The 14,624-nt window shown below is 42.9% G+C and overlaps 1 protein-coding gene across 3 annotated transcripts in view; it reads right to left on the bottom strand.

Moving 5' to 3' along the window:
- Positions 1–5,285: 5,285 nt before the first annotated feature.
- The window catches only part of RAB28 (RAB28, member RAS oncogene family), a 111,251-nt gene continuing 101,912 nt past the window's right edge, over positions 5,286–14,624 (bottom strand). Inside the window, exons 7-8 of one of the 3 annotated variants that reach the window (XM_056855388.1) lie at positions 10,608–10,708; positions 5,286–5,396 (exon numbers count right to left, since the gene is read on the bottom strand). In XM_056855388.1, coding sequence (XP_056711366.1) covers positions 10,613–10,708 — 96 coding nt within the window. In that variant the 3' untranslated portion in view covers positions 5,286–5,396; positions 10,608–10,612. The remainder of the gene's footprint in view (positions 5,397–10,607; positions 10,709–14,624) is intronic. The other 2 variants (XM_056855389.1, XM_056855390.1) reach the window with 2 other exon arrangements.

Below are 14,624 nucleotides of genomic sequence, written 5' to 3'. Positions count from 1 at the left end.
TCCAGACTTAAGAATGTATTATGAAGCAGCTTGTTTCGGTTGGTTAAGGAATTGGATATTATTAGAGAATCCTAGATAATTGGAAGGTTTTAATATAAGATTTGGTTGGCATGCATATTTGTGGTATGATAAAGATAAAGTAAATAAAGATTTTAACTCTCATGTTATCAGGAATAGTTTATTACAGATTTGGAAAAGATATAAAAGATGCTGGGAAGTTAAAACACCAGGATGGACTAACCCTATAGAAGCATTTATGAAAAGGGGAACGCAGCTTAATTTAGATATAGGTAACTATAGGGATATTATTGAGGACTGTGGTGACATCTGGACTCTTAAAACAAGAGAAGAACTCAAGATCAGAGATTGGTTTATGTATTATAAACTAAAGGATATATTTAATAAAGATAAATTAACAGGGTTTAATAGAAATAAATCTAAGTTGGAATTATTATTAAATATGGGAAATAAAGGTCAGATAGCAAGGATGTATAGATTCATAATTCAAACAAATTTAGAGCAAGAGAGGATTAAACCAATTATGATAAAGTGGATGAGAGATTTGGGGCATAATATTAATCTTGAGGTCTGGGAAAGATGGAAAATAGAATTTAAATTTATAATTACTAATGAAATAAGAGAGAATTTATACAAGATGTTTTATAGATGGTACATTACACCAGTGATGGTAAGTAAATTTTAAATGGGAAATTCTGATTTATGTTGGAAATGTGGATTGGAAAAAGGAAGCTTTATGCATGCCTGGTGGATTTGTAAAAAAATTAGAAAGTTTTGGAGAAAGGTAGTAAGGGAGATGAATAATTTGATTAATACCAAAATAAATATGGACCCAGCTTTTTGTTTATTAGGTATCCCCAGAGATAATATGAATAAGAATGATAGAGTCATATGCCAATACAGCTTTGCAGCAGCAAGGATTATTATTGCAAAATCCTGGAAGCTAGTAAATAGACCTCTAATTAAGGACTGGAGAGAAAAACTATGGTTATATATGCGGATGGCTAAATTAACAGATTCCCTACATGGGAAGGATGTGGAAGAATTTAAAACAATGTGGTCAAAAGCCTTCGCATATTGGGACAAGCTGGCAAAAATGAATTTTATTAATATAGTGAACGAGTTGTAGATTCAATTTTTGTCATTCAATTTATTGTTAAAATAATTTATCAATAAACTGTTTAGACACTTCTCCGGAAGTTCAACACGGTGGTGGGAGGGATTAAGGGTACACTGGTGGAAGGAGGTAGGAATAAAATTGGGTAAGATAAATGTAATAAGAATGTAATGAATATATTTTGAGTCTTTTTAAATTTTATATATATATCATTCTTATTATGTAGTTCTGTATATTGTTATACTTTTGTCTTGTTATTTTTTGTTTGTTTTTTGTTGTTGTTTGTGTTTATGTATTATGTTTTGTTTGAAAATATAATAAATTTTTTAAAAAAATTTTAATGATGAATTTGTATTTGCATTTTAATATTTTATGGGAAATGTTTAATTTGTTTTAACTTATGTTACTTTTTAAAAAATGTTATTGATTTTGTTTTGGTGGAATTTCCACCGTTTTGTATTGTTGCTATGGCTTTTTTTGCTAATGCAATAAAGACTTGTTGATGATGTATCAGAGTCCTCATGTGTACAAATGGCCCCGAAATAACTTGCCTGTGTGAATCTGGAAATAACCAAACCAGCATAGGAGTCTTTCATTTCTTCCCCTCCATCACTAAGTGGCTCTCTGGCTCAGTGCTTTCCTAGTGTATTAAGGGCTACACAAACCTTTTTACAGAAACGAGTCCTCTGTTGCGTTGTTATCAAGGAGAACTAGGAAATCACATCCCAGTAGCCCAGACAACCCATTTCTGCCAATGTCGGTTGACGTTTTGCTCTTATTCTCAAGGCTATGGATTTTTTAAAAAAGCAAATGGATTGACAAGAGGGACGTCAATGTTTCTCTAGAATGTTTCCATTAAGCGGCTTAAAGCATTGCTTCGTCTTTTTTTTTTTTTTTTTTTTACAAATACAAGAAAAGATCACTTCACTTTTTCCTAGATAGAGATCAAATATCTCCCTAAACCCCACCAAGCTGACCCAGCTCATGTTTAAACATGTCAGGGAATTGATCCAGGCAATACAAATGAAGAGACGGGGTGTTTTAATCTGCTGTCTGGTATTCGTCTCTCCACGCACTTGGCCGGCCCCGCTCAGCTTGACTCATCTCTCCTTCATCGCTTCATTACAGGGTCGCCATGTTGTAAGTCCCAAGAGCAATGATTCATCCAATGATTTCTTTATTTAAAAAACCTCCCAAACCTTAACAGTGCCAAGACACAGTGCTCTTCAGTAGTATGCAGGCTTTTGTTAATAGGGACTGCCTAATAAGTTCGTACTGTGTATAATGATATTGAGATCCCATGCCAAGCAGCATTACAGAGCTCTCAATATGATAACTATTCTGTTTAAGGGTAAGTACACTGCTGGGGGAGGGGTGTTCTACAGTATGCCAAAACTTGGCTGAATTGGCACATTCTTACGTTTGGATTCTGGCAGAAACGAAAACTAGTTTTGAGTCAGCTGTTCCAGTGACACTTTTTATGTACACACACAAACCAAAAACATCCCTGTTTGAAAAATGTGATAGAAGCAAAGGAAAAATGGGAAAGGGAACCCAAATTAGGACTGTGACAAGCTAAAAAAAAGTAAGCAGATCCGGAAACTCAAGGACTTTTTTTTTTGCCTTCTCTTCTTTGAGCTGAATGTTTGTAAATGAAACATAGATGCTTACAAGAACTAAAAAGCAGGTTGTAAAACATGCTCTGCATGGTCCAAGTATTTTGTGTGTGTGTGTGTGGGGGGGAATAAAAACAAACTTGACCTATTCAACTGGTGCATGGTGTTTGAAACCAAATACCAGCTCTGTTTAGGGGGGGAAAGCATATTTTGTTTGTAATCAATGTCATCAGATTTGTCAGACTCCACCGGTCAGAGGCTGGAGTTGGGGGAGAGGCTCACCTTCCAGCTTCTTCCTTTCCAACACACCTGTGAAAAATGCCTCAGCAAAGGAGAGGAGTGTATTCCCTCACTCTGGTTCCCTCACTTGCCATCACATGCCAGCAAGGCCCTTCTACTCTCTACACTGGACACACGGGCCAGTCCCTGCGACAAACATTAAATGGACATAAGTCTGACACCAGAAACCACAACATTCAAAAACCAGTGGGGGGACATCTCACCGTTCCAAGATATTCAGTTGCTGATTTAAGGAAAGCTCAAGACAATGCATTCTCCAGGACTGAATAGAGATCTGAGATTCCTGTCTCATTACCAATGCTAATTTCTCCATGCCTACTACCCCTCTGCATAGCACACCTAATCCAATCATACCTGCTAAGGTTATTTACTTGCTTTTGACAGTTACATGACAATTGTGTGTCTAATTAACTCTTCTCTAGTTAAGGATAGATGGCATCACATTCTAGTTGTATCTGAAGAAGTGAGCTGTGCTCATGAAAGCTCATATCCTGCCAAAAATTGTGTTATTTAAGGTGCTACTGGACTCTTGCTCTTTTCTACTGCTAGTGACAGACTAACACGGCAACCCATAGTGATCTGTTCCCAGCCTCTGTCAGCCCTCTGGCTTTGAGGACAAGGCCTGGACTTATTCCTCGAGTGTCTCCAGAAATGCCTTATAAAGGAGTACCTGGGGCGGGACTTCCACAGGCTCCCACCAATGCCTCCCAAACCCCTTCAGTGACTGGCCTCCCAGCCAATCAGCTGCCGTCCCTAGCCCTGTCTCCAGCCTGCCAGTTCCCCTCCCAGTCTTTAAAAGCCTCTCCCAACCCCTCCTACTTAAGGCTAAGGCCCAAACCGCATATCCCAGGGCTGTTTTTGGCCTGCTGGGCCTCCCAGGATACCCAGAGGTCAGGGCACCCTATCCTGTGCCCCTGTCCCCACTGAGCTGCCCCTGCCGGTGTTGCCTCCCTTTCCCTCCCCTGCTCATCCAATTGCAGCCAGTGACGGTTGCCAAAAACTCCCACCACCCAGGTTGAGGCAGCCAGCGGTGGAGGCCGAAGAAGTCTGCCCACCGCCGCAGTGGCAGCAGGCTCACCGAGCTCCTCAGAAGGAGTAAGTGCAGGGGGGGGGGGGGAAACTCTGTCTGCAGACACAACTCAACTTTAAATATGGACTTGGGTTTCAGCAATATCTACCAAGCAGAGGAGCAACTCCAGGTTTCCAGGCAAGGGTTCTTTGAAACCAAGGCCTGGATTCAGACTATTAAGTTCTGGTTGCGTTTGCATTTTCTAACTGAACACCCAAGTTATATCTCTGCCTTGCTCTCCGTCTCCTATATAAGTAAGCGGCCAAAGTTAATTAAGAAGAAAATAATATCTATTGGTATTTCTTTTGACTCTTTTGTTGCTTGGAAAAGAGCACGCCTTCGGATTGCTGCATCAGCGCTTGCTAGATATAGAAAGGCAAACTTATTTCATGGTGTTGTTCTGGATTATGGAACTGTAGCTGCTTACTTATCTCATTTGGAATCACCTGATGTCTGCAGAGCTTTTATGCTTACCAGGTGTAATATTCTTCCATCAGCCATTTTCTATGGTAGATATAAGATAATTCCTCTCAGCGACAGATGTTGTCCATGCACGGTTGGGGTACCTGAACACTTAATTCATGTGTTACTGCAATGTAAGTTTTACTTGAGGCCAAGGAATGTTTACATCAGACCTTTGTTGTTGAGTGCTCAGACACCCTTATCCCCCTTCAGCTGTACCAGTTAATACAGTTGATTCTATAGGACAAATCCATCTGGTGCTCACTACCAACCCTGCAGGTTAAAAACAAAGAATCTAGCACACTGATTTGAATAAGAGTGAGAACAAAAAACAGAAAACATCAGGCATGAAAACAAACAATAGTTTAACTCCATCAGTTTAATTCAAGCATCACCTTTCATGTCATATAATTTATACTTTTTTTTTTTAATATTCTTACAATATCTGTGAAAGGACATCTGTATACATAGTTACACTGGTTTACTGAAATATGATTCAAAAGAATATAGATATCTATCTTAATTTCGCAAAGTGTGTGGTCCCAAACGTTTCAGCCTTGGCTAGCCAAAGCAACTGCCTGCTGCTTGTCGACTCACAAATGGGTAGTAAGTTGTCGGGATCTCTAACTGCACTACAGAAATGGTCACAGTTAAAACAACACGCCTATGCAAAGGCAGCGTAGCCGCCAAAGGAGATAAATACAAAAAAAGAAGAAAACATTCACTGAATTGTACACATTGAGCTTCTAGGAGAGTTGACTTTTCTTGACACAGGCTCCTGGCTGTAATTTACAATATCTGCCTTCACCACCCTCTGTCATAAAAAAGAAAGAGAGAGAGAGAGAAGAGGTTATAGCAAGAGAATCCAAAGGAAACGGCATTCCAAAGTGCTGGTAAAACATTTCATATGTTAATGACTTGCCTTGGAAGACAGAAAAGAAAGAGCTAGTCAGAAGGAGTGTATGAGGCTGTCCCTTTTCCTGGAAATCATACATAAAGATTATGGTATGTCCTGATACCAATTCTAAATAAATTCCTTGATTCCAAACAAGGGGAAAAGTTTTCATGTAACATGTTCTGTCAGCTTCTTTGGGGCAGTGTGCTTAAATTCTGAAATTTGATATCTGAGGGGAGGGCAAAATGTCCTTTAAAAAAGACCACCCCTGAATCTGCTTTTTTTGCACATGTTCACGGCCCAGGTATACTGCTATTTTAAAACCGTTTCTTCCCCTTTCGGCTCCAAATCAACCAGCGATCAACCAGCAAACGTTACAACCCCAAACAGCAGACAGCCCAAACTGGCTCCCTGACTGCATCACCCAGGCAGAGGTCGTCCCACTGTCTGCATTTCAAACAGAAGAGAGGGGAGGGAGGGGGAAGTGTCTCCATTGCCAACTTGCCTTGCCACGCTGCATCGGCTGTTCCACTGCCTGCCAGTGCTGCATGGCAAGAAGTTTCCCCGATCTCATTTTTGCAAAATGCTGGTTCTGCCCGGCTAGTTTAGCTGATGCAAAGCATGGACTAGGCGGCCTCTTCCAGTGTGCCCCCAAATGCAGATCCCCATCTACACTCTGCCCCATTTAGTCAAATACGTACCGCTGGACAGGGGGAGTTAGTGTTGGGTTCATCACCTCAGAAAAGGGAACACTTTACCAATTTCCCCCTCAAGCCCAAACAAAAGATTTTGCAGCACACCCTTTCACAAACCAGCAAAATGGAGAGATGTAGTTTTGCAGGAAAGAAAAAAATATTTCTGAAAATCCTCCTCCCTATTTTGCCTCAGCTTCACCTACCTTTTAATAGCAGATAACAACACATTCTTTCATGAGAAGTGTTTTTTCAGTTTGCTTGAATCTGATGTTAGAAAATTAGGCATCGTTTAAACAGCATTCCAAACAGCACAAGCAGGTACTGATGTCAGAGGCTGTAGTGGAATGCAAACCTCCTTGAAGCTATTGATAAAGCTGCCCCCTCTCCTGCTCTTGAGACAAAAAAAAAAGGCCCCTGGTTTATGATGGAGCTGGGTGAACTCAAAAGGCCAGGAGAGGTCTAGAACAACACTGGAGGAGAACTCGTACTGAATCTGAGACATTATGCTATAGAGCCCATTGGAAGGCCTATGAAGCGGCGGTAGCAGTGGCAAAGAAATGCTACTTCTCTGCTACTGTAGCATCAGCCAGTTCAAGATCATCCCAGTTGTTCAAGGAGACTCGGCACCTGCTGACACCTAAATCTGGGCCTTTATTGTCTCCGGAAAAATTTGCTGTGATATTTTTTCCAAACATTTTGCTCATAAAAATATCGAGAATGCATCCAGAATCCAGACGTTAGTTGTAACCCAGAAACACTAGAAGACAGGCCTAATACACTGGTCTAGTTATGGACCATTCTGACCCAGTTTCACTGATGGATATTGACAAGATTCTGGGGTCTGTGAAGGCCACTACTTGTACCCTGGATCCTTGCCCCATTCTGGTTGCTAAAATCATGTAAGGGCCATATCAACCAACCCTTAGTATCTATTATAAATCATTCACTAACTCAGAGCACCTTTCCTTGGCCACTCAAAGAGGCAGTTAAGCATCCACGGCTTAAAAAACCTTTCCTACAGAAAAATGATTGGATAATTATTGTCTAGTCTCTAAACTGCCCTTTCTGGGAAAAGTGATTGAGAGGCGGCAGTGGACCAACTCCAGGTCTTCTTGGATAACTCATCTGTTCTGGATCATAAGAACATAAGAAAGGCCCTGCTGGATCTGACCAAGGCCCATCAAGTCCAGCAATCTGTTCACACAGCGGCCAACCAGGTGCCTCTAGGAAGCCACAAACAAGACGACTGCAGCAGCCCCATCCTGCCTGTGTTCCACATCACCTAATATAATAGGCATGCTCCTCTGATACTAGAGAGAATCCTTTCCAGTCCAGCTTCAGGCTAGGCAATGGGACAGAGATAGCTCTGCTAGCTTCAGTTGATTATCTCTGTTGGAGTGTAGATAAGTCCAATAAGAGCAACAAGGAGGAATGGCCTTTATCTGCAGCCTTTGATACAGTTGATCATGCCATCTTCTTGAGGCACTTGGAGACAGAAGTAAGTATCAGAGGATGTACATTGAACTAGGGCTGTTGATTTGGTTTGGTCCAAACCGAAAAACAGCCGAATTTACCACAATTCGGTGGTTTTTCGGTTTGGACGAACCAAACACAAAAAGGGGGGGGAAACCGGGGAGCCGAATTCGCCGAGTTCGGGGTGTTCCCGAATAAATTCGGCGAATTCGGCCCCTTTAAACAGATCTGCGCCTTCCAGCTGGAAGGCGCAGATCTGTCCCCCCCCCCATGCCTCCAGGAGCTTCCCTGGAGGAGCGCGGCGGGCCCTTTAAATAGATCTGTGCCTCCCGGCCGGGAGACACAAATCTATTTAAATCCCCCCCCCAGCCCTGCCGGGACTCCCGGCGGGGGGCTGGCAAGCCCTGGGAGTCCCAGCGGGGCTGGGGGGGGGTTTGGCGGGGGTCTGGCAAGCCCAGGGAGTCTTGGCAGGGCTGGGGGGGGGTCTAGGGGGGTCTGTCAGGGGGCTGGCGGGGGGCTGTCAAGCCCCGGGAGTCCCGGCAGGGCTGGGGGGGGGTCTGGAAGCCCTCTGCGCTGTCTGCGCAGACAGCGCAGAGGGTCTTGCCAGCCCCCCGCCAGCTCTGCCGGGAGTCCCGGCAGGGCTGGGGGGGGGCTTTAAATAGATCTGTGCCTCCCGGCTGGGAGGCCCAGATCTGTTTGAAGTCCCCCCGTGCGCCTCCAGGGAGCTGTGCCTTAAAGCCCCCCCCCAGCCCTGCCGGGACTCCCGGCAGGGCTGGCGGGGGGCTGGCAAGCCCCTCTGCGCTGTCTGCGCAGACAGCGCAGAGGGTCTTGCCAGCCCCCCGCCAGTCCTGCCGGGAGTCCCGGCACGGCGGGAGGGGGGAGTCTGGAAACTCTCTGCGCTGCCTGCGCAGACAGCGTAGAGGGGCTTGTTTAAAGGGGCCCCCGCGCGCCTTCAGGGGGCTTCCCTGAAGGCGCGTGAGGGGACCCTTTAAACAGATCTGCGCCTCCCAGCTAGGAGGCGCAGATCTGTTTAAAGGGCCCCCCGCGCGCCGGATCCCCCCAAATTTCCAGGGATCCGAAGCGGGGGAGTTCGGACTTTGGCACGGCCTGAATAAAAACGTGCCGAATTTTGCCAAAGCCGAACTATACCGAGTTTTTTTTCCCAACAGCCCTATATTGAACTGGTTCAAATAATTCCTCACGGATCAGGCTCAAAGGGTTGTTATTGGAAACCAACTATCCTCAGTGTGGGACCTATCCTGTGGGGTTCTATAGGGCGCAGTGCTATCCCCCATGCTTTTCAATCTCTGTGTAAAGCCCTTAGAACTAATCATAGTTTTGGGGTTTGTTGTCATCAATATGCTGACCATACCCAGTTCTATATATACTTATCCAAATCTCCTGGTGATGCAGTAGAGGTCCTGAATAGCTGTCTGACTGCTGTGGTTAACTGGCTAAGTGAACAAACTGAAACTAAACTCTGGAAAGACGAAGTAATGCTGGTGGGGAAGGCGGATATCTTGAAGGACATTGTGCTCCCCACTTTTTTTGTTAAAAGTCTCGCGATTACACAGGGTTTGACATTATTGCTGGAGAAGCAAGTTAATGCAGCTGCAAAAAAAAAAGGGCTTTCTTCCAACTCGGCCTAGCCCATAAAATGGCCCCTTACCTTGACACAGCTTATCTGACCACCTGGATTCATGCTACAGTAACATTGAGACTAGACTACTGTAATGCACAATACATTGGTCTTCCTTTAAAATCAACCCAGAAACTCCAGCTGGTGCAGAATGCTTTGGGTTGAGTATTATCAGAAGCTACATAGAGCATGCATATTACTCCCATTCTGCAATTGCTCCCATTGGCTGCCCACTTGTTACTGGGCTCAATTTAAGGTGCTGGCTACCACATACAAAGCCCTTCGTGGCCTTGGCCCCTCACATGTACAGGACTGCCTCTCCCCCTAAGCTCCACCACAACAACTTCACTGAAGTCAGCAGGGGCTTCTGCAGGTGCTGACCTGCAAATGGGCGAAATCAACAACTGCCCATACATGTGCCTTCTCCGTTGTGGCCCCCACCTTATGGAGCGGCCTGCCTGGGCCCTCTGTCCTGGCTTTTCCATAAACTATGCAAAACTGAACTATCCAAGCAGGGTTTTCTACACAGGTAATAGGGTTGCATTGTACAAAATAGTTTACAAAGTTACTTGGATAAATGACTGGAGCTGTGGTCTGTACTACTATGTATAGTACACTGTAAGTAAGATCCTATTAGGTAATTTTTGCACCACTTAATGTATCATGTGAATACTTATGCTATGCTTCACTTCTGTCTTTTAGACATCTGGTTGGTTCCAGGTTTCTACAATTCTTATGCACTGTTTATTGAATGTCCCGCCTTGTTGATTATATTGACTATTTCTGTGTAATCCCCCTTAAGCAATAGTGAAAAAGGTGGATTATAAATAACGTAAATAAATACAATAAATAATGTCTGCCATGCAGAAAGCTTCACACATGCAACGGAGCAGAATTCCCTTTTAAAAGTGTTATCCCATGCCGTCCAAGATGTCATCCCTGAAATTTGGGGAAGATTAAGACGCTCCTCCCAGTGAAGCACAAAGAGCGGTGAGGTGGGAGAATCCCTGAGGTACACATGTGAAGGTTTATGATTTTCAACCCAGTTCTCCTCCATTTATAACTCTAAACAGACCTTTCACCCCACGTTAATCTCATCTAAACTCTCATGAAATCAACTGGAAGTTATGGCTATCTGAAGCTCCAATGAATTCAGTGGGACTTAGGACTGGTTGTTGTTGTTGTTTTTCAGGGTCAGGGTGGGATTATTTGATTACATTATGCTGTATCCTTTGCAAAAGTACAAATCAAAATGACACACAAAACCACAGTTACTATTTCATACATATAAAATAGTAACACTGAATCATTTTACTGTACTACCTGACCTACTGCACTGAACAGGTTTTACTCTGACAGTCGGGCATGTTGGCCTGTTGGCTATCATCTTCAGGATACTTCACTAGTTCTGCCCTGACAACATGCTGCAGCCATGTGCCAAGCAGAAGACCGACAGCAAAGAGGTGAGTGGAGGGGGGGGGGGACAAAAAGAGAGAGAGAGATGAACAGTTAGAAAAGGAAAAGTGATTGACACAAATGAACAGGAACAAACAAATGCCACCATGTTCAAGATACCATGCAGAGAAGACACACATCCCAGCGCATCTCCCATGTGCCACCCTTGCTTGGCTGAATGAGTGCTTAACATTCCATCCTGCAAGTAAGAGCTGTGACTAGACAGACATTCTAGAACCTTTTTAGTGGTGGCCCCATGGTGGAATGCTTCCCGAACAATATAAAAGGCCAACCCAGTGGTGCTTTTTAGAAGGCTGTCAAAAGCATGCTACTTGGGCAGCCACTCCTATATAACCACGCCTGCAGATGGTTTTTGGTGTTAATTCAGAATCTATTTTTTCTGCTGTTTTAAAGTTACTACTCTGGGGTTTTTATAATTAAGATTGCAATCTCTTTTCACTCCCACTGGGAGAAAAGTGGGTTAGAAATGATATAAATGTTGGGTAAAAAAATACGTGACAGCTTCATATCCTGCTATAGCTTAGCAATGGTAAGAATCCCGTAAAGAAGTGTATAGTATAGTGTATAGTAAAAGGCCAGCTAGGCATACTTCACCGTTGGCAACAATCCTAAGCTCCCTTTCTCCGTTTTGTGGTGCTGAGGATATAAAGGGTGTGTGTGTTGCTGTACCAAGAACGTTGTGACTTAGCAAGCAAGCAGTCACATAAGACATATGTTTCGGCTGCTGGGATCACAGTCTTCACGCAGGTGTCTCAAAAAGATGCTTGGCTCACAACCCCCCAAAGCAATCAAAACCACCGATCAAAATTAATTTCAGAACAACCAAATATTCTTCAAGAAAAAGAAGCAAAATGGGAGAATTATGGTTGGCTTCCCTTCTCAGTCCCAAATAGAGTCTATCTCTGTCCCCAAGCACACTCTAGCTGAGAAATCTTACCGAGGAATTGCTCTGGACTTTAGAAGTGAGGAATTGGGCCTATGTGCACCAGGTGTCTGTATTTCAAGCAGCCATCTGTTGTACAGATTAATTATTACAACTCCACGTTTTAATCACTTGGGTATGCCTTGCCACAGTTAAATTATACATAGCTTTTTAAAGTGCTTAGAATAAAGCTGTGTTCGAAACAGAAACATAAAATATTTTTTGGAAAGTGTTGCCAACCATCATACCTTTTTTAGTGTAGAAGGTCCGTAATAGCCCTTTAGAGTTCTTTGACAGTGCAGTCTTAAATAGAGTTACACTCTTCTAAGTCCACTGATTTCAACAGACTTCAAACAATGTAACTCTGTTTAGGATTGCACTGTAAAACACTTCTGGATCTAAAAATTTTTTGTTTTCTAATCTTTTGAAGAAATGGACTTTTCTCGAAGTAGGCAAACAGATTGTAGACTCAAAGCAACCAAAGTTAAGCAGTGAAGTCTCATTGATTTTAATGGGTAATTAGTTAACCATGTTCTGAAATCTCCCCAGCTGAAATCCAAAGTTTATAATTTGGGCTGGCTCATGCTATCTATATCTATATCTATATCTATATCTATCTATCTATATCTATCTATCTATATCTATCTATCTAAAAATTAATTTAAGCACGCACGTTATATCATAGATTTGTATTTCTATTGCCAACTCTATCGTTGTTATATTATACCATACTTGGCAAAAAGTGTTCTCAACGCGTGAAACATGTACATGTTTTAAGGCCCTTTGGATATACAGCCAATATTTCTGAGATGTTCATGAATATTTTTTCCCTTTCCTCTAAGATAAGATATACTAATGGGCAAAATGAAAATACACTAGAGGCATGATCCAGCCCAAGCGCTTAAATCCCACTGATTTTGACCAAGTCTCAGTGAAACCAGTGGGACTTGTCTGAACCATGCCTTAATTTTCTTTTAAAGAAAAACACAGAACCTTTTACAGAACTCTTGCTATATAAATATTTTTGGTTGAAGATAACCTCTGTATATATTAAACAAAAATCGGTAATGGACATCGATGGCTGTGGGGGGATCTAAATTTATGAGCTGCCCACATTCTCCATTTGAATTCTTACTGATCAACATCATATTCTCTTATCAGGGAGGCAAGAGTCATGATCCACTGGCTTCCCAGCCTGACGGTATCATCAGAAACGCAATCTTATGAAGATCTTTGCAGAACAGCAACAGTAAACAGCGTTATCTAAACACAGTGGACCCAATTGCAAGGCAATATGCTACCTTCAGCAGCTTAAAAAATTACTAAGGAAAATCCTGGTTTAAATCCTATCTTGTAAACAACAGCGAGGTTAGTGAACCCATGTTTCATACATTGTATAGAAGGTTAACACATGGTTTGGAAGCCTTAAAAGAATTTCAGGTTCAGTGAACAGAACATTGCCATTATTGGACATTTATATTCATTTTTAAAATCTGTACACAGATGTTCCCCAAAACTTCAGTTTTGGTTACAAATAACAATAATAATTTATTTGCGGCTATTATGCCAGATAAAGTTTTGGTTACAGATCAGCTAGATTTGATTCCAGTAGCACCTTGGAGACCAAAAAGATTTTGGAGGTATGAGCTTTCGAAAGTCAAAGCACCTTTTCTCAGGTACAAGTAGGAATGGAGACCTTATATCCCATTCTGAAGGTGGGAGGGGTGTTGCAAAGAAAGGATTCAGGATGCAGCGGTACAATGCTCATAGTAATCAGCTAGATTAGAGCAGGGGATAAATGCTATGGGGCAGAAAATTGGCATCTGTAGAGAAATGAGCTGCTAATTTCCCCACCCTCCTTTGGTCTTTTGCACTTTGCACTTTTGTGTTGTATTTAGGTTTGCTTGCTTGCAAGCTCTTGTCACAGTTTTTCATAGGCAGTTTGGGCATTGGGCCAGATCTAGTTTTGGAGGGAGGCTGAGGCTTCGTGCCTGCCTTCCCTGGCCTGGGACCCCCAGGAGTCTAGGAGTGGGCCCTGAGTATATGACCAGCTCAGGGGTATCACCTTCAGATGGCAAGGGAACCGTGCCACGGCTTGCACCCATGTGGCACCTCAGGGACTGCCATCCCAAATTGCTCCCCCAGCCAGTGGGCTGGGCAGATGGTTGGTGCCATCGGGTAGCAGGCGGGTCACCTGATGCTGGGTCTGTGCCCTATGCTGCACCTGGGCTCCTGCCATTGTGTTCAATAAATGCTGTGGCTTGTTGTTTCTCCAGTCATGCATCTGCTTCATCATTTCCCCCCCTCCCCACAGGAGCACAAAAGGATTCAGCCACCCACTGTAGCATGCACCCAGCATCTCCTTTAAACAGCCCTCTCCGCTGCCACGTATGCTGTACCCCAGAAATGGGAGTGGCACCAGTGAACTAGGTCCCTTTACCTGCAGAGCCTGAAGTGATAGTATGGAAATCTAATCCTGGATGTGTTGTATACGAACAAGACATTATGACAGACATGATGCAAGATTGACTCTACGGATCTCAAGTGAAGGTATTATCTCAGAATATAACTGGTTGGATTTCTAAAGCCCAAACACCTGATGTTGAACCTTTTTTTAAAAAAAAAATCCATATTATATTACTCCAGGAAACTTGGGCGATCAGTGACATCTGTTTAACAGGATATGTAGCATTTCCAGCTAAGGCTTGAATAGGTAATAACGGCGGGCGCCCAAGAGCAGGTCTGGCTTGTTTAATTTCTAACACAGTACGATGTACCTAATGGAGCCAAAAATAAATATATTTTATATATTTATAAAATATATAAAGCCTTAGCTATATATATATATAAAATTTAGAAATGATTCCCTTATATTAATATCAGTTTATTTACCACCTGTTAAAGATAAAAATACCATTCTGAGCAATTGGAGGAAGCTTAGG

This window comes from Euleptes europaea, chromosome 9 (assembly GCF_029931775.1).
Source record: "Euleptes europaea isolate rEulEur1 chromosome 9, rEulEur1.hap1, whole genome shotgun sequence".
Classification (NCBI taxonomy): domain Eukaryota; kingdom Metazoa; phylum Chordata; class Lepidosauria; order Squamata; family Sphaerodactylidae; genus Euleptes; species Euleptes europaea.
This window is presented reverse-complemented; position numbering and strand designations above follow the sequence as displayed.